Source organism: Plecotus auritus (genome assembly GCF_963455305.1).
Source record: "Plecotus auritus genome assembly, chromosome: 5".
Classification (NCBI taxonomy): Eukaryota; Metazoa; Chordata; class Mammalia; order Chiroptera; family Vespertilionidae; genus Plecotus; species Plecotus auritus.
In genome coordinates this window covers 83,910,580-83,930,685 of record NC_137776.1, presented here as the reverse complement: position 1 = coordinate 83,930,685, position 20,106 = coordinate 83,910,580, and the positions used below count along the sequence as shown (strand labels likewise).

Below are 20,106 nucleotides of genomic sequence, written 5' to 3'. Positions count from 1 at the left end.
AGCCTCGAGGGTGTGCATGACCAGTGCAAACACCACCCCACTGGGAGGCCCTGTGCTTGGGCTCCTGGGCTGCTTGAATTTGGTCCCCATATCCTACTTCTCTGGGGATTCTGCTGGCTCACCAGGGGATTTATCTCCGAGGCCTTTTAGTGCTAACATTCTGGGGCTTTCATTTTCTCCCATTTGCAGGGACTAAACCAGGGGTGGGCAAACTTTTTGACTCGAGGGCCACAATGGGTTCTTAAACTGGACCGGAGGGCTGGAACAAAAGCATGGATGGAGTGTTTGTGTGAAGGGAGAGCAAGAGAACCGGATAGAACAGCCGGATCCAGCCCGCGGGCCATAGTTTGCCCAAGGCTGGACTAAACTCTACTAGAAACTGCAGCCTATTAGCAATAGTTAGTATTACAAGTGTCTGGGCCAGTGCTGGGGGTGGCCCAGCCATCACGTGGACCACAGCTTCCCCGCCGGCATGGGGGGCCATGGCCCTCCTGACCACCAGCCACTCCTGGGCTGTGTCCTGCTGAGAACCAGCTATGGCTTCTGAAGATACCAAATACGGGGACTTGACTAGCAGTAGGGTTGGAAGATGGTTTACACAGAAAGCCCCACACAGGTGCATACAATCAAGATCCACATAGAAAAATATTTATTAATGGTTCCATGAATCATTTGCCATACAGTCGTCATGGAACGGAGGCACTAGACCACAGAAATGGCCCTGCATGCTGCTGGCTTTGCGTGCACGTGGCTGTCCTACAGCTCCAGACAGGAGGACTTGTTTTAGATATTTATCTGTGGTTGTAGCAATTCAGTTTGTGTGTGTGTGTGTGTGTGTGTGTGTGTGTGTGTGTGTGTGTGTTTTCAATACAGAAGCTTGCAGAATAGAGAGAGATGGATGGATGCTGAGCAACTTGCAGGCCATTAGGAATTGGTCTCTGGCCTCCGTGTGGTGGTTGGGGCCACAGTGGGGAGAGAGTCCTTTCCTGGGCTCCATCAAATAGCTGCGGTGAGGACAGGGCATCATGCCATCTGTCTTCTCAGACAGAAGCAGCCAGCTGTGGCCTTTCCATCATTTAAAGCTGTGGCCTATGCCCTTCTCTGAAAACTGAATCCTGGCAGCCCTCTATCTTCTCCTGTAGAATGTTTCTCAGTAGGAAAGAGGGCAAGAAGGCAGACCAGTGTCAATGAAGGTCACTAAGCTGATGAGTCACTGTGAAGGTGACCAAGGTGTCCAGGCAAGCCCTGGCAGGGCCAGAGGGCACAGGGCACTGAGATGCTCAGTGCACAGCCAATGCCCACAGCCCTCACATCCTGTCTGTGTAGCTTCCGAAGCCTCTTGCTTTTCTTTGGCAAACTCGGCAATGAGTGGCGACCACGTCCCAGGCAGCCACCTGTTAGCGATTAAGGAACTTGCCTGCAGCTGATGTAGTCACCTTCTCAAAGTCATCCAAGAAAATGATGGGAAGCGAGTGGTGTGTGCTGGCAGCGTAGGCAAAGCTGTGTATGGCTTGGTTTGTGGTGAACTCTGGAAAAGATGGAAAGGAGGAAGGGGAATAAAAGCAGACAGAAAGGAAAGGATAGAAGATGTTGGTTTACCTACTGGAGAACCATGTAAATAAAGGAGAAACAGGAAAGGGAAGAAGAAGGGAGGAGGGATAAGAGGGGAGCAGAGAGACAAAGGAGAGAAAGTGGGAGACAGTACTGGGGGAGGGCTGTGCTCAGGACTGAGAGGGATTGGCTGGGTGGTTGTCATGGAGAGGGACTAGAGGGAGGAGTTCTGTCTGCTCAGACTGCAGACACTCAATGTGATGCTTCGAAAGCAAACACAGGACAGTGATAGGGCCCCCAAATGCCCACAGAGTTGGTCTCTACCTCAATTAGTTCAGTGGTTCTCAGATTTGAGTATCAGAGTCAACCAGTAGTTTGTGAAGTCCAGGCTACCGGGCCCCAGCCTCAGCCACTGATTCAGTAAGTCTGGAGTGGGGCCTGATGTGCATTTCTGACAAGTTTCTAGGTGAGGCCGATGCTACTGTTCCAAGAACCCCCCCTTTGAGAACCACTCTCTTAGAGGTTAGAGACTAAATCAAGGTCAGTGCTGATTTGGGGTCCTTGTGTTGGACTGAGTCAATGAGTGTCATCAGTGTCTCAATTGGAGGACAGAGCAGATTGGCAAACACAAAAATATAAATTGAGAAAAATGCTAAACCTTTTATTGGATGGATTTGTCTCTTCATTCAACTAACCATATTCTTACCTCTTACTGGCAATTGCTATTTAAATGTCAGTTGTCAAGCAGATGTTGCTCACCGTACTACATGCAAGTTAATTTATTGTCTGCAGACCCTGATGGAGTGCTCTCTAACCGCCCTCCTTCCCCCATCCTGTCTCTCCCCTCCTCTTTGTCCTGGTCCCACCAAGCCTTGCAGCTCTCAAAAGGTGAGCAGGCATAGCATTACTCCATTCCTCGCTCATGCGGTGGTGTCTTTGCCTGGCTGCTGTTTTCCAGACTCACTCTTCCTCTCTTTTAATTTGTCTGAGTGCTCCATCCCGTGTGAAGGTCAGCTAGCCTCTCTCACTGCTGCCATAAGCTCTGTCTAGACTGCTCTCATGACCCTTCAAACCGTCCGTCACCAGGCTGTGGCTGTCCTTTCTCCTCTGCTTTTTATCATCAGTGCCTAGAACAGGGTTTATAATAGGTTCCAGCCCATCGAAAAATCTTTGCTGAGTGAATAAACAGAGTCTAGAGAACTTAAATTGGGCTGTATAGGGTGCCAATCTAACTCCTGATCACTACAGCCAGGGTTAGAGAGAAGTTAGAATGTTGGGGCAGGAAAAGGATGGAGAAACTATACTAGTCTCAGGAATCCTAAAGTATACTCAACACCCCCTCGGCAACCCCAAGGCATGAATGATTCAGTAAAATGGGACTTCAACACCAGGTGGAACAGCACATCTTCAGGATTTCTTTAAGTCACAGAAAATATCTTTGCTTAGGGAAAGATCAAATGTCCAGATTTTTTTCTGCTTAGTACTAGCTAAGTATTCTTTTCTAGCAGATACTTATGTAAGATACATAGAAGGATAGACAGATAGATGAATGGATGGACAGATGGATAGAGTCCTTATAGGACTGGTTACCAAATCTTGATGTAGAATCATATTCTGTTTTCTAAACATGCTTCAGCTCCCTTTGACTAAACTTCAAAAAAGGGTGGGTGAGCCCAGCCGGAGTGGCTCAGTGGTTGAGCGTCTATGAACCAGGAGGTAATGGTTCGATTCCCACTCAGGGCACATGCCAAGGTTGCAGGCTCATTCCCCAGTAGGAGGTGTGCAGGAGGAAGCCAATCAATGATTCTCTCTCATCATTGATGTTCGTCTCTCTCTCCCTCTCCTTTCCTCTCTGAAATCTTTTTTAAAAAAGGGTCTGTGTGTGTTTGGGGGAAGGAGGGTACTTGTGCTTCAGAGCTTTGTCTGTGCCTATTCTTGAGAGACATGGTTCTAAGACTGAATCCAGACAGAATATTGAGATGTGTCGACTTTCCCTGGGGTCTGAGAGGGCCCTGCCTCTCATGGCATTCCATGCTGTGAATGTCAGCACTTGAGCCTATAACTGAAAAACAAAACTGCATTAAAATGCGATGGGCTTGATTGTCAATTTAGGGTAGAATTCAGTGTTCTGAGCAGTATGGCAAGATCAAAGGCATCCTGCCCCCTCATCCCTCCCCTGAGATCCCGAGTGAATCACTTTGCCTCAGTTTCGACATCTGTGGGATGAAGGGGTTCTCCGGCGGGTCTCTCTCCTATCTCCGGCTCTCTGATGACTCTGAGAGGAGTTCTGGGGACAAATAGCTGCCTCCACTTTAAAGGTTAGAGGGGATCAAGCGGAGCCCAGTCAGGTGTATGAAGGCCGGCGGTCTCTGGCGGTGGCTTAGTGTGCTTCTGCAGACTAATCCGAGCTGGATGCTGCAGAAATGCCAGGCTCAGTGCGGAATGCTTCTGCACATGGGCATTCCTTCTGTCTCTTAAACAACTTCATTCTGCAGAGAACAAGTCTGTGTCACTGCCCAATGGCTCTTGTCATTTTAGTGTAGTGATCAGAGAGGAAAATTGGAAGTACCTTATATGCGGCGGAGGGGGGGGAGATAAAATCTGAATGTATTTCTTAAGCAAGAGCACAAGACTGTCTGGAGTACAATGCAGATCTATCAATAATTCAGTTAAAACTGTTTACCTATTTTACATGACTGGGTTCAGTTCACTCATCTCCATTCAAGTTCACACTCAAGTTATTTAACTGCGGGCTGCACGTTACACTACACAGACCAAAGTGTTATAGATTTTTCCAAGTGTAATATACACGTCCAAATTGATTGGAGCCAAATGTAAAGTTAGTCAAATCTTTAATATGCTCTATTAAGCCGTGAATAACACTTTAAAGCTTTGTCTCTGCCGCAGAGTAGCTGGGACTAGAGCTGACCCAGATGCAAACAGCCAGAATAAAACCACCTTTGGATGTGATGTTTATTCTCAACGATGTGTCATGTGAAATAATAAACTTTTTTCAAATGTAAAAGTGAGCAATCACCCGCCCTTATAAAATGACAAACTTTACAAGGATGCTGGCTTGGGACCCCTTGCCCCAGTAGAGGCTAATCTCTGTGACATCAACCACGGGCACACACCTCTCATCTGTTGTTGGCTATACCTATAAGCTCAAAGCTCCATTTTCCCAGAACAAAATTCTCTCACAGGGGGAAAGACACCAGCCACTTTCCCCACCTCTCGTGAGGTAGAGGAAGTATATCCCAACATCCTGACCAGGGATTTGGCACAATCTGTGCTATTCCAAAGTGAGAAGGCAAGGTTTAGAAAGAGCAATGCAAAACAGAAATGTGTGCTTTCATTAATCTTTAGGCTTTAGGTAATTTGTAGCCCCCTTATATGGAAGGCTTTATGCGAAAGGATGGATAAAACATGTCTACACCAGGGCTGAGGATCAACCTGGGTTGCATGGTCAGACCTGAGGATGATAAATTCAGGCCAGGGGTGTCCTTGGTGTGACAGGACTGTCTGGGTATGTGGCTGGGAAGGGAGCAGGTGGGGAGATGGAACAGAAGGAAATAGGGAGGCCTGTTATTTTGAGGGGGGTCTACGAAGGCTATTTAAGCTGTGCTGTAGCCACCAGCCACCTCTTGCTGGTCCTAAATGAAATATGCTATAAGCATAGAAGCCACACTGGGTTTCAAAGACTTAGGATGGGGGGAAAAAAGAACGTAAAACATCTCATAAATAACAGTAGCTTGATCACACATTGAAAGTACATGCGAAATGAAAATATTTGGTGTTACAGAGGCTGTTATTAGATTGATTTCCCCTGTCTCTTTTTGTTTTTTAATGTGGCTCCTTGGAATTTTAAAATCCCATGTAGGTTACATTATATTTCTAGTGGACAGTGCCTCTTTATATCCACTTTGCATGGTAGAATTATGGCTCATGCTTACTTCCCCATGTTGTCTATATTTTTCAAACTGGAAATATGAGAAACAGACAATATTATGTCTTTGAAGAAAAAGTACTTATCTTGGATTTTGAAGTTCGGCAAGCATGTGTCCTAGTTATAGCACATGGGCAGCTAACCTTGTCTGAGACTCACCTGCATCTGTAAGGTGAAGATGATAATAATTTTCATATTACCAGGTTGTTATCAGAAGTGAGGAATGCGTAGGAAATTAGCAGAGAATGCTTAGTGCAGAACCTGGCATAGGGAAAACCCACTGAAATTTGGCATTATTCTTGGTTATAGCTCAAGACCTGTTGGATACCTAATCTTGAATCCGAGTCCATGTCTAACTCAGCTCCTTGGCTCTTGTTGTCCATGTCTGCATTTTGTGTCACATCTATCGACTTCTACAGCCAGGAAGCTGAGATTTCCCTTCTTTTCCTCATCATTGAAGCACGTTGGGCCTGGTTCCCTATGTTCTGCTACTTTTCCAGACTAAGGTATTTCTCACTTACCTACTTTAGCTCATTTTTATTTCAGAGCAAGAGTTCTCTCTCCTGGCTACAACTATAAACCAGGCCACAACTCTTTGCCGACCCCTACCCCCTGCCTCATATCGGGTGCTGGGGTCTTGTTTTTTACTGACTCTGCTTCATTTGACAGGAGGATCAATCAAGGACATTTGGTGCCAGGCAAAGGGATGAAGGTAACAGAAGAACAGGGTCATGCAAATAAGAGATGAATAGGACAGGAGCAGGGAGAGCAGAAGAGAACACTTGGATGCCTTCTCCCCACCCCCCACAGCCCTGCCTTCTTTTCTCACTTTCTTCCACAGGCTTTAAAAACTGTGCTATGTTCAAGCTGTGGAAAGTACAAGGCAGTTCTTATCGCCTTTCCAGATTCTTACCGGCTGAAGTACAGCCTCCTATGGTGTGGCACAGCACTGATCTAACCCTGTGCTCGATTTCCATTCTAGGAAATAAGTCCTCAGACGAAGATAGCTGTACTTGTTCTCTGAAAGTCAGTGGCAGGAAAGAGAGAAAGTTAAAACTCTGTGAAGACATAGCTTCCCTAGGTGTGGCAAAGCCTAGCTCCCTCGCAGTTAATGAGGTGATCTTTTCAGTCAGAGCTGCGTGAGATCAAAACAAGGAGAAATGACTTAAGAACACAGATGGAATAGCACAGGGAGCTGGGAACAGCTGTGCTTCTGAAAACAGTGCAAAAAAGCTCCCGATTTCCTCCAAAAGTTTTTTTTTTAATCAAAAATGTTGATTTGTGTTCCCATCCAGCTGCTGTAACTAGGTGATTCAGAATACACCCTTGACTTAAGAAGATCTCTTTTGCCTTTTCATCATATCGATATGTGACTTTGCCTGCTTTATTTTTAGATTTACTGAGTGTTTTCAAGGTAGCAAATTCAAAGTAAGGAAATAAGCAAATTGGGTTGTATTTCAAGCTTGGGCTGAGATTTGACTGGAGAAACCCTTGGAAATTAACAGGGAGCAGAGTTCCTACAGCTCTCTTGGCTAACAGCTGCAATTTGTGGAGGGTTTGTTATGGCGGGGGGGGGGGGGAGGGGGGAACTGGATTATTTCAGTGCCAGAGAATACACCTATGGCCAGTCTGCCACCAGGCAAGGGATGCTCAGGCGAGAGCTTGCAGAAGGGCCCACCCTGGATGGGTAAACATGGCGTTTTTCCTGGAGCATTAGTGAAATATTTACCGTTGATCAGAGGCAGGAAGGAACTATTGCCAACAATCACTTTCCTGTGGTTTCTTAGAAATCAGAGGGTTTGTAAAATGTGAATTTTCCCTTATTATTCAAATTTAGGAGTGGGATGAAGCATTTCTGGAGATCCGAAACACAGCTTTAGGATATCAGCTCTGCTCACTTACCTTCTGGTCCCTTGCCCACTCTCCACCTCACCCTGCTGCTGCTTTCTGATCCGACATCTCTTGCTTGTTTTCTTTTCCACTTTTTTTTTTTTGGGGGGGGGGGCACTGTAGAATAAATCTCATGAAACTTGTGATATCAGTTGACTGTGGCCTAACCCAATCTTTCTCTGTCAGAGGTCACAGAAATAGCAATGATTGTGTAAGTTGGAATGCAAACAAGTGGGCACCCAGACATATGTCCAGGCGGTCAGCTTCTGCTTGTGCCACACGTAATGAGCATCTACTGGCTGAACGTGAAGGAAGTTTTTCTAGTTTCCAATGTGTTTGGATAATTGTCTTTTTAAAAAACATTTAAAAAGAAGCAATCGCTGTTGCAGATCTGAGCATTATAATTACAGGTGTGCAAACCTCATAAATGTATGTAAAAAACTCTCAGTGACAGGCTCCTCCTGACTTTGCTTCCCTAGAAACTGAATGTGAGATCAGTGTCACTAACTAGGCTTCTTTGTTACCGTTTCCATTTGTCTGGAAGATGCCATTGGGTCTTCTTTAAAATGCAAATGTTTCATCTGATGTGGCTATACTGTATACATCTATTTAAAAATAAGACATAACTAGATTAAAGGACTACATAAAATGCTTTCTGGATACACAAACAATTTTTAAATTAACAGGCATTAACAGGTATCAATAAACTGTCTAAAGCATTTAATGGTCTTTAATACAGTCAACTCCCCCAGCCGTGAAACGATGGGAAATTTTTTGCGGAAGCTGTCAAACACATTGAAAAAGGGGTACCGTTTCCTGGCCAGGGTGCACAGAATGGAGGGGTAAAAACTTGATGTTTTTGTTGTACTCATGCTGTGTTTTTGTCTCTCCCCCCACCTGCCTGCTTAGGGCTGATCGTTTTGACCTTGGCCATCTGCTGGATGCCCAACCAGGTCCGGAGAATCATGGCTGCCGCCCGACCCAAGCACGACTGGACCCGGTCCTACTTCCAGGCGTACATGATCCTGCTCCCGTTCTCAGACACCTTCTTCTACCTGAGCTCAGTCATCAACCCGCTGCTGTACAACGTGTCCTCGCGGCAGTTCCGCGCCGTGTTCTGGCAGGTGCTGCGCTGCCGCCTGACCCTGCAGCACGCCAACCAGGAGCGGCGCCTGCGCGGCCTGGCCGCCTCCGCCTCGGCCTCCCCCACCGACAGCGCCCGCTCGCGCCGCCCGCTCCTCCGCCTCGCTTCCAGGCGCAGTTCCTCTGCCAGGACAACTCACAAGGTTTTCTTAAGCACTTTTCAGAGCGAGGCCGAAGCCAAGCCTGAGTCTGAGGCCCAGCCATCGAGTCCCGAGTCGCCAGAGCCCAAGTGGGAGACGAAACCAGCCAGTTCTGCAGCAGAGAATGGTGTTCAGGAGCATGAAGTGTGAATGTCACCTTAGAAAGCCTGGAGTGCTAACCTGCCCTGCCGGTGACAGCAACATTCCCGCACACAGCTGTGACAAAATCTGCTCCCGCACCAGGGACAGGAGCGGGAGCTAGGGGCCTCGGGAAGGCAGATGCCCGCCTCAGGTCTCCGAAGGGCTGATTCTGCCGCCTTGACTCTGGTTACAGACGGGGACTTTGCCATCCCCTCCCTTCTTCTAAGTACACACTGAAAATTCAGTCCGACTGAATTTATTCAGGGCTTACAAGAATGTTTTACACTGAGCTCTTTCATTATTTGCAAAGGAACTAAAAGAAAGAGAACGCGGGCTCCCTACCCAGAATCAAAGCATGCCCAGAGAGCTCATGGACCGGGGAGCGAGAGCCAGAGGACGATGCAGGCGGGCTGGCGTCTCATTCAGCAGTGCGCCAAGAGGAGGCCTACTTTGAGGAGCAGGATGGTGGCGGGCAGCTCTGGCCGGAGGGTGGAGGCCGAGCTGCTCCTCTTCTTGGGCCGGGGCCCGTTGCACAGAGGGGTGTTACAGCAGCTGATGCACACCGAGTTCAGTTTCCCGGGGGAGCAGAAGGACTGGTACCCGGCCGAGGCGATGAGGCAGGCTGCAGAGGAGGCACACGACTTGCGATACATGATCCCTGCAACATGCCCAAAGGAGCTGGGTTAACCCTGTGCTGGCAACGGACAGCGCCCCGCTGAGCCCAGTTCCCAGTGTGTCCTTCCTCCCCCTCCCAGCCCAGAGCCTGGGTGGGGCAGGGGGGTGCTTTTGGTTGTTTTGCTGACCCTCCCCAATACATGAGGTGCACCGGATAGAAGGCAGTCCTCATTGCACCACTTTGGACAGAATTGTTCCAAAAGCGATCTGAGATGCAGTGCCAGTGAATAAAGAGCTGTCAAACCAAAGTCCACTTTTTTAAAAGTCAGAATTCACACTGTGTACTAGATACAGAGCGTTTTGCCTTGTTGCTGTTCAAACTATTTCATGCTAGAAAGGGCCACGAGCTGTTTGTCTAGATCCCACCTCTGTTATCACTTTATCAGCGACACCGAGAGATGGCTCTCCACTATGTTTTTATTAAATAATGGAATGTTCTCAATAAAGACCAGGTCCCAATGGGAATAGGTCAGATCCCTAGTGAAGGGGCCCTGATTTCTCCATGTGTGCAGAACAGCCTTGTTCTCAGGGAAGAAGCTTGCCCATAGAACATATGGTCATTTGCCCAGTGAGCATCTCATAGCTAGCACTTAACATGCACCATGTGGGCACATAGACTGATGGGCTCATCTGAGGATGACAGGTGTCATATCCACATTGCAGCATAGCATTCAAATTAGGGTGTCTTGGACCATCCTATGACTTCCTAAAGCTGGAAGTATATCAATTCTGATGCTAACAGCTCAGCTTACATAAGTGCTTTCCTGCATGCCAGGCACTCTTCAGAGAGCTGTGGTGTCCTAGATACTTCACTACTAGGATCTAGGAGAGGCCCCCATGGTCATCCCCATTTTATAGATGGGGTGCCTAAGGCAAGGGAGGTTTAGCTAACTGGCCCAAAGTCACACTACTAAAATGTATTGGAACCTGGTATTCTGACTCTATGCCATCAAGTCTATATTACTGTATAGCAAAGCAGATAGCCAATAAACCAGAGTGGTTTTGTTTTCTTTGGGGTGGGGGAGGCTTTACTCTGAAGATAGCTTTTGGGGTTTGTGTGGCTCTTTTGTATCATTAAGTTTTTTTATTGAGACATAATTGACAGAATTATTCTTTCTGGTCCGATAACTGGTAATGCTAAAGTTCATCCTGGAAGTGAATGGCTTTGCCTCTTTGCTGCCCTGCACAGCAGCAGGATACATTCTGGCAGTGGCCAGGGAGTTCCTGACTCCCTGTAGATGTGTTTGCAGGTGTTGCTTTGGTTTGAGGCTCCCTTTCCCCCCTTGAGAGTGGCTGCTTTAGGTGCAGGAGAAACAGTAAAGACCAACTGCCCAAAACTTCCAAGAAGGAGGTAAAGAGTTGCCTTCGATTTTACATTAAAACGTAGTTTTGTCATTTTTTTGCATCTGTAAGGATTATATGCATCTGTAAGGATTGATGTTCTAACACCATTAGAAAATCCTGGAAGTAGCTTCTCTGGTGAGATAATGCCCGTGGGGGCAGGGGGAGAGAAGAGGCACTGTTTAATTTCTACGGAACATGCTATATAGTCTCTACATTTTCTATCCATTGTCCATGGTAGGGAATTAAGTTTTGCTCACTATCTTTTTATTCTTAAATATTAAAAACACTATTATTGGCCAGTTCAACTTTAGAAAACTTTTTCCTTTAAGTAAATACTAAAAATTCAAAAATGTTTATTGAATATATTTTCCACCGTGAAAAACATTCAGATAAGGTGACCGCCACTTCCAATCCCAGGTTCTCCTCAGAGGGAAGCACTCCTATCAGTTTCGGATGCTTCCTTCCAGGCCTGTTCCTATGCATTTACCTAGATGCCCATGGAGAAATAGTGTGTGCGCGCACATGCATTTGTTAACAGCATCGCATCCTATATGCTGTTCTATAATTTGCATCTTTACTTAGTGGTATGGATGAGGGTTTATTTTTAAGCCTAACTTTGCAGGGCTCAGCGTCACTGATGAGGTAGGTTAGTTATATAACGCATGAGGGGAGCCTCGAATTTTGCAACTGCCACCAGCGGGTACCTCCAGGTTTCTTGGCTCTGGGGGCCACTGGGGCCTAACACTGGTCCCACAGGGCTGTATACTTTTAAAGCTACTTGAGAGTCTGGCTCCCAATTAGTCTGAATCTAGGTGCTGACTAAGCTCCTCCTCTTTGGGATATTGGCTGGTTGTGGCACACCCCAATCCACTGGGAGCTTTTATAAATAGGTGGCTTGAGCAATCACAAGGTGCGAGAGACAATCAAGAGATAGGGCAGGTTTGAGTGATGAGGTTCATCTCTTACACAAGGCCAACCATTTGAGACTGGAAGAGGGGGCTTTTAGATCTAATCCCTAGAAACTAGCACAGAGAGTCAAGCAATAAACAAGAGAAGGTAAAACTTCAGAAAATAAAACCTTAATGAGATGAAGATAAATCATTTACCTGATAAAGAGTTCAAAGTAATGATCATAAAATGGCTTACTGAACTAGGTAGTAGAATGGATGAATATAGTTAGAATTTCAACAAAGAGAAAACAGAAAGTACCAAAGAGAAATTGCAGAAGGGATGAATACAATAACTGGGCAGAAACATACACTGAAGGGTTCAACAGCAGACTGGGTAAAGCAGTAGGGTCCGTCAGCTCAAAGACAAGGCAGTGGAACTCACCCAATCAGTGCAGCCAAAAGAAATAGAATGAAAAAAAAAGTTAAGATATCCTAAAGGACAACATCAGGTGGACTAGCATTCACATAATAGGAGTTCCAGAAGATAAGAGAGGAAGAGGCGGAAAATTTATTTGAACAAGTACTGACTGAAAACTTCCCTAACCTGGGGAAGGAAACAGACATACAGAAAGCCAGAGTTCCAAATAAGAAGTATCCAAAGAGACACATACCAAGGAATGTTACACTTAAAAAGTTCAAGACATTGAGAGAAGCTTGATAGTAGAAAGAGAAAAACTCATGTACAAGGGAACCCCCATGAAGCTATCGGATTTTTCAGCAGAAATTTTCCAGGCCAGAAGGGAGTGGCACAATATCTTAACAGTGCTAAAAGAAAACACTCCAACCAAGAATACCCTACCTGGCAAAGTTATTCAGAACTAAAAGAGTGATAAAGATTTTTTTTAAGAGTTTCCAGACAAGTAAAAGCTAAAGGAGTTCATCACTACTAAACCATAACATTTAAGAAATGTTAAAGGGACTTGCATAAGCTGAAGGAAGGGATGCTAATTAATAACAAGAAAACATGTGAAAGTATAAATCCATTGCTAATGGTAAACATATAGTAAAGTTAGTGTATTAATCACTTAAAAGCAAAGCTAGTATGAAGGTTAAAAGACAGATGTTGCAAAAATAACTACAATAATTAGTTAAGGCATACACCAGATAAAAATATGTAAAATGTGATAACAAAATCATGAAACGTGGGGAGGAGAATAAAAATGTAGAGCTTTATGATGCATTCAGACTTAAGTTGTGACCAACTTAAAATACAGAGTCAAGAAAAATGAAGAAACAAAAGAACAAGGTAAAATTTTAGAAAATAAAACAAGATGAAGATGAATCATTTATCTGAAAAATATAAGTTGTTGTGTATAAGCCTCATGCTAACCACAAAGCAAAAACCTATAGTACATACACAAAAGATAATTAGAAAGGAATCTAAGCATACCACTAAAGAAAGTCATCAAACCACAAAGGAAGAGAACAAGGAAATAAGGACCAGAAGAACTACCAAACAGACAGAAAATAATGAACAAAATGGCAATAAGTATATACCTATCAATAATTACTTTAAATATAAATAGACTAAATTATCTAATCAAAAGACCAAGTGGCTAAATGGATTAAAAAATACGACCCATCCCATAAGCTGCCTACAAGAAGCTCACTTCAGATGCAAGGACACATTCAGATTATGAAGGGGTGGGAAAAAACAGCCCATGAAGATGGAAGCCCAAAGAAAGCTGGGGTAGCTATGGTTATATCAGACAAGATGAACTTTAAAACAGAGACTGAAATAAGAGACCAAGATTGTGTATCATTAGATAATGGCAAAGGATCAATCCAACAAGAGAATATAACATTTGCAAATATTTATGTACCCAATATAGGAGCAGCTAAATATATAAATCAAATATTAATAGAGCAAAATGGAGAAATAGACAGCAATACAATCATAGTAGGGGACTTTAATATATCACTTGCATGAATGGATATATCATCCAGACAGAAAATCAATAAGGAAACATTGGCCTTAAAAGGCACATTAGACAACATGGACTACATATGTATACACACATACACACACACATATACACTGAGTGGCCGATTATTATGATCTCTGAACGCATAATAATCTAGCCACTCAGTGTATATCCTATATAATAAAAGGCTAATATACAAATTGTCCCCTCGACCAGGAGTTCGACCAGCTGGCAGGCCAGCCAACTGCCAATGTCCCCTCCCCCTGGACAGGCTGGCCGGACCCCACCTATGCACAAATTCATGCACCGGGCCTCTAATATATATATATATATTCAGAGATCATAATAATCTGGCCACTCAGTGTATATATATACATAAACATTCCATCCAAAAGCAAGAGAATACATATTTTTTCTCAAGTACACATGCAATATTTTCCAGCACAGATCGTAAGTTAGGACAAAAATGAATCTTAAAAACATAAGATTAGCCCTAGCCGGTTTGGCTCGGTGGATAGAGCATCAGCCTGCGGACTGAAGGGTCCCAGGTTTGATTCCGGTCAAGGGCATGTACCTTGGTTGCAGGCACATCCCCAGTAGGGAGTGTGCAGGAGGCAGCTGATCGATGGTTCTCCCTCATCGATGTTTCTAACTCTCTAACACTCTCCCTTCCTCTCTGTAAAAAAAATCAATAAAATATATTTTTAAAAAATTAAGAAAAACTTAAGATTAAAATCATATTAAAACTATAAATCAGTTACAAGAAAACTGGCAAATTCACAAATAGGTGAGAATTAAACAACATACTACTAAACCATTAGGTCAAAAAAGAAAACAAAGGAAAAATAAGAAAAAAACCTTGAGGCAAATCAATGTGAGACAGCATACCATAACTTAAGGGATATAGTAAAAGTAGTTTTAGGAGTGAAGTTCATAGAGATAAATGCCTATCTCAAGAAACAAGAAAAATCTCAAACAATTTACACATCAGAGAACTACAAAAAGAAGAAAAAAATTAAGTCCAAAGTTAGTCCAAGGTAGGAAATAAATATGAGAGCAGAAATAAATGAACTAGAAACTAAAAATATCAATGAAACCAAAAGTTGGTTCTTTAAAAATAGAAACAAAGTTGACAAACCTTTAGTTAGGCTCACCAAAAAAAAAAAAATGAGGAAACAAAATCAGAAATGAAAGAAGAAACCTAAAACGGATGCCACAGAAATACAAAGCATCATAAAAGACTACTATGAACAATTATACACCAACAATTGTACAAACTAGAAGAAATGAAAGAATTCCTATAAACATAACGTGCCAAGACTGATTCATGAAGAAATAAAAAATCTAATCAGACTAATTACTAGTAAGGAGATTGATTCAATAGTCAAAAATCCCCCAATGAACAAAAGTCCAGAATCAGACAGCTTCACAGGTGAATTCTACCTAACATTCAAAGAAAAATTAGTACCAGTCCTTCCCAAACTCTCCCCCAAAAATAGAAGAGGAGGGAACACTTCCAAACTCATTTTATGTGGCCAGCATTACCCTGATACCAAAACCAGCCAAACACACCACAAGAAAAGAAAATTATAGGCCATATCCCTGATTAAAACATCTGCAAAAATAACAAAACATTAGCAAAGAAAATTCTACTATACATTAAAAGAATTAATACATAATGATCATATGAGATTTAATCCAGGGGTGCAAGGATAGCTTAACACACACAAATCCATCAAGTTGATACACCACATTAACCAAATCAAAGATAAAAATCACCTAATCTCAACAGATACAGAAAAAAACATATGATAAAATTTAACATCCATTTATGATAAAAACTCAACAACCAAGTGGATATAGAGCTTAACATAATATCATATCTAACAAATGTACCTTAACATAATATCATATCTAACAAACCTACAACTAACATCATATTCAACCTTGAAAAGCTGAAAGTTTTCCTTCTAAAATCAGAAACAAGGCAAGAATGTTCACACTTGCCACTTTATTCAACAAAACAATTACCCAAGAAAAGAAAGAAAAGGCATCCAAATGGGAAAGGAAGAAGCAAAAATGTCACTATTTGCAGATGACATATTATATATGTTAAAATCCTAAAGGCTCCACAAATGAAGAACTAAATCAATTTAGTAAAGTTGCAGGATACAAAAATCAATATACAACAATCTGTTACATTTCTATACACTAAAAATGAACTATCAGAAAGAGAAATTAAGAAGACAATTCCATTTACAATTGCATCCAAAAGAATAAAGTACCTTGAATAAATTTAACCAAAAAGGTGAAAGACCTGTACACTGACAACTATGAGACACTAATGAAAGAAATTAAAGATGATGCAAATAAATGAAAAGGTATTGAATTTATCTTTATGGACTGGAAGAATGAATATTGTTAAAATGTCCATACTACCCAAAGCAATGTAAAGGTTCAATGCAATCCTTATCAAAATTCCAATAACATTTTTCAAAGAAATAGAACAAACAATCCTAAAATTTGTATGGAACCCACAAAAGACCATAAATAGCTAAAGCAATCTTGATAAGGATAAACAAAGCTGGAAATCACTTCCTGATTTCAAACTATATTATAAAGCTGTAGTAATTGAAACAGTATAATATTGGCATAAAAACTGACAGATCAATGGAACAGAATGGAGAACCCAGAAAAAAAACAAGAACAACAAAAACACAGTATAATCTACTGACAAAAAACAACCCAAACACCCTATATTTAATTAATTTATAACTAAGTAGTCAATAATACACAACGGGGAAAAGGTAGTCTCTCTAATAAATGGTATTGGGAAAACTGGATGGCCACATTTAAAAAAAAAAAAAAAAAGGAAACTGGACACTATCCTAAACCCTACACAAAAATTTACTCAAAAAGGATTAAATGCTTGAACATAAGACTTGAAGCCACAAAACTCCTTAAAGTAAACATAGGCAGCTGGCTCCCTGACATTGATCTTAGCAATGATTTTTTTTTTTTTTTTTAGATCTGACACCCAAAGTAAAGGCAATGAAAGTGAAATATAAACAAATGGAACTATGTCAAATTAAAAACTTTCCCATAGCAAAGGAAACCATCAACAAAATAAAAGCAACCTACTGAATTTGAGAAAATATTTACAAATTATATACCTCATAAGGGGTTAATACCCCAAAATATATAAAGAACTCATATAACTCAATAGCAAAAACAACAACAACAACAAGAATCAACCAAACAAAAAAATCAAATTAAAAAATAGGCAGAAGATCTGAATAGACATTTTTTGAAAAAAGACATACAATGGCCAAAAGGTACATGAAAAGATGCTCAACATCACGAATCATCAGGAAAATGCAAATCAAAACCACAATGAGATATCACGTCACACCTTTTAGAATGGCTATTATCAAAAAGGTAAAAAATAAGTGTTGGTAAGAATTTGGAGAAAATAGAACCCTTGAGTACTGTTGGTGGGAATGTAAACTGGTACAGTCATGATAGAAAACAGTATGGAAATTCCTGAAAAAGTTACAAATAGAACTACCATGTCATCCAGCAAATTCAACTTGTGGGTATTTATCCAAAGAAAACAAAAAATACTAATTTGAAAAGATATATGTACCCATGTTTATTATAGCATTACTAATGGCCCGGTGCACAAAATTCATGCACATTAAAAGGGAATTAATTAGAGGAAATATTTTAATATTGTTATTTGCCCTTCCTCTATAATAGAAGTGTCTGGCCGGCCCCACCCCCATTGGGCGACACCAAGACCTGGCCAGCCCCAACCCCATCAAGCCCTGCCAGGCGGGGGATGCAGCCTCATGTCCTGGCATCAAGGCGGGGGGTGTGGCCTCAGGTCCCCCGTCCCCGGCACCAGGGTGGGAGGCACGGCCTCAGGTTCCCCAGCCCCAGCACTGGGGCAGGGGACATGGCCTCAGGTCCATGACCATTTGCATATTAGCCTTTTATTATTATGATGATTTGTAATAGCTAAGCTATGGAAACAACCTAAGTGTCCATAGATTGCTGAATGGATAAAGAAGATATAATAAACCACTATAAAGTCATAAAAAAGAATAAAATACTGCCATTTGTGACAACATGGATGGACCTGGAGGGCAATGTGCTTAGAGAAATAACTTGGACAAAGACAAATGCCATATTATATCATGTATATGTGGAATCTAAAACAACCCCAGCTCATAGATACAGAGAACACACTGGTAGTCACCAGAGGCAGAGAATGGGGGGATGGGGGTGATTGGAATGGGTGAAGGGGGTCCAAAACTATAAACTTGCACTTACAAAATAATTAAATCATTTATTTATATATCTATATATATAAAAGCCTAAGCAACTGTTGGACCATTGGACCATTCAACTGGTAGCTCTAATATGCACTGACCACCAGGGGGCAGACGCCCAATGCACAGGCATAGAAACATGGAACAGACTGATGAATCTCAGAAGGAAGTGGGGGAGGGGGAGGGCGGGAAGAGATTAACCAAAGATCTTATATGCATACTAAGTCTTGGGGTCCCTTGGCCTGTCCTGTGGGGATTGGGCTGAAACCTGCAGTCCAACATCCCCTGAGAGGTCCCAGGTTGCAAGAGGGTGCAGGCCAGGCAAAGGGACCCCACTGGTGCATGAATCCATGCACTGGGCCTCTGTATATATATATATAAAAAAGCCTAAGCGACCTGTCGACTGAATCGACCAGTCGCTATGACATGCACTGACCACCAGGGGGCAGATGCTCAAGGCAGAAGCTGACCCTGGTGGTCAGTGCACTCCCACTGGGGGAGCACCACTCAGCTGACCGACGGGCACCAGACTCTGGGATCATGGCTGGCGAGTGCAGCTGCGACGGCGCCCACAGCAGAGCAGCAACGAGCCTACCTAGTGGCGGCAGTGGATGAGCAGGAGTGGCGCAGCACCCAGTCTGGGTTTGGGCTCCTTTCCAGCCGCCTGCCGCTTTGCGCACTGCTATATCCCTTGGGGGATGTTGGACTGCCGGCTTTGGCCGATACCCACAGGCCACGCAGAGGGTCCCCATGGGTACACGAATCTGTGCACCGGGCCTCTAGTGGAGAGATAATGTACAGCACAGAGACTAGTTAATATTGTATTGCATATATGAAAGTTTCCGAAGAAATAAAATCATACAAATCCTCATCACAAGAAAAAATTGAAGCTATGGATGGTGATGGATGTTAACTAGATTTATTACGGTGATCATTTCACACTATATACAAATATCAAATATAAAAAGTTCTACAAATATTAACTTATTTAATCATTGCAATAACTCTAGCAATAATGGCCTGATGGTAAAACTGAGGCAGAGAGAGGTTAAGTGATTTGCTTAGGGGCCATGAAGGTAATTATATAGTAGAGCCAGGATTTGAAATCAGGAATCCTGGCTTTAGAATAGCTGCTTTTAAGGACTCTGCTCCATTGCCTATCATGGTATAATATGCTTCTGGGAAAACATGGCAAAAATTACATGCCCATATATACATTCTGTATGCCTACTCATAAAATATTTCTGGAAGAGTACACAAGAAAGAGACACTATAGGTTGTCTCTGGGTAGGCATACTGGGTGGCCACAGGATAGGGTACGACGGAAAACTGTAGACCCATTTGAAATCAGAACAATGCAAATGAAGAACTTTTTTTAACCTTCTAAAATAAACAGTGCCCCCACTGTTTATGATCAGAGCCTTTTCTTTCCCAGGGTAGCTGTCCATTCCTAGCTGTGTCCACCAGGGGGCTCTGGGGAATGAACACACCCTCCAGAAGAGAGAGAGCTAGAGTTGCCTCAAAGCCCAAGTCTCAGGGTCACATGGCAGGGGCACTTGTGTCTGTCTGTCTGTCCATTTTTCTTTTAACTTAGCCCCATGAGCTCAGATCTGGGCCCAGGAGAGGAGGAGCTGAGGTGAACCAGAAGGAACCCCGCTGATGGAGCATAAATTGGCCTAAAAGCAATTTGGAAGGATCGCTGATAATTAAAAATGTACAAATCCAACAGTTCCTCGTCTTGGCATTTACCCTTCAAAACAAACAAACTCATGTGTGCACATTCTTGACAGGAAAAAGTACATTTATATTATGGGGTGTTAGGCGGCAGTTGAAAGTGCAGAGCTGTATATTGATCTGGCTCAATTTAGTGATTATTGAATTATTCCTATATTGACATGGTTCTCAATACAGACAGTCCTCGGGTTATATTAGACTCGATGTACTTTGTTTCGTGGTTACGTCACCATCTCCCATTTATTTATATATAAAAAAAAGTTCCGTCATTTTGACGTATGTACATATGTGCTTTATGTTTTTTATTATTTATTTACCACGAGTAAAGGTCAG

General features: G+C 42.9%; 2 protein-coding genes across 4 annotated transcripts in view; one reads left to right on the top strand and one right to left on the bottom strand.

Moving 5' to 3' along the window:
• The window catches only part of GPR39 (G protein-coupled receptor 39), a gene marked incomplete at both ends in the record, with an annotated part of 205,996 nt that extends 197,176 nt beyond the window's left edge, over window positions 1–8,820 (top strand). Inside the window, one exon of the mRNA XM_080670087.1 lies at window positions 8,297–8,820. Within this exon, the coding sequence (XP_080526213.1) occupies window positions 8,297–8,820 (524 nt within the window). The remainder of the gene's footprint in view (window positions 1–8,296) is intronic.
• The window catches only part of LYPD1 (LY6/PLAUR domain containing 1), a 39,613-nt gene continuing 27,482 nt past the window's right edge, over window positions 7,976–20,106 (bottom strand). For 2 of the 3 annotated variants that reach the window (XM_080670089.1, XM_080670090.1), the window contains exon 3: window positions 7,976–9,469. In XM_080670089.1, the coding sequence (XP_080526215.1) occupies window positions 9,234–9,469 (236 nt within the window). In that variant the 3' untranslated portion in view covers window positions 7,976–9,233. The remainder of the gene's footprint in view (window positions 9,470–20,106) is intronic. The other variant, XM_080670088.1, reaches the window with a different exon arrangement.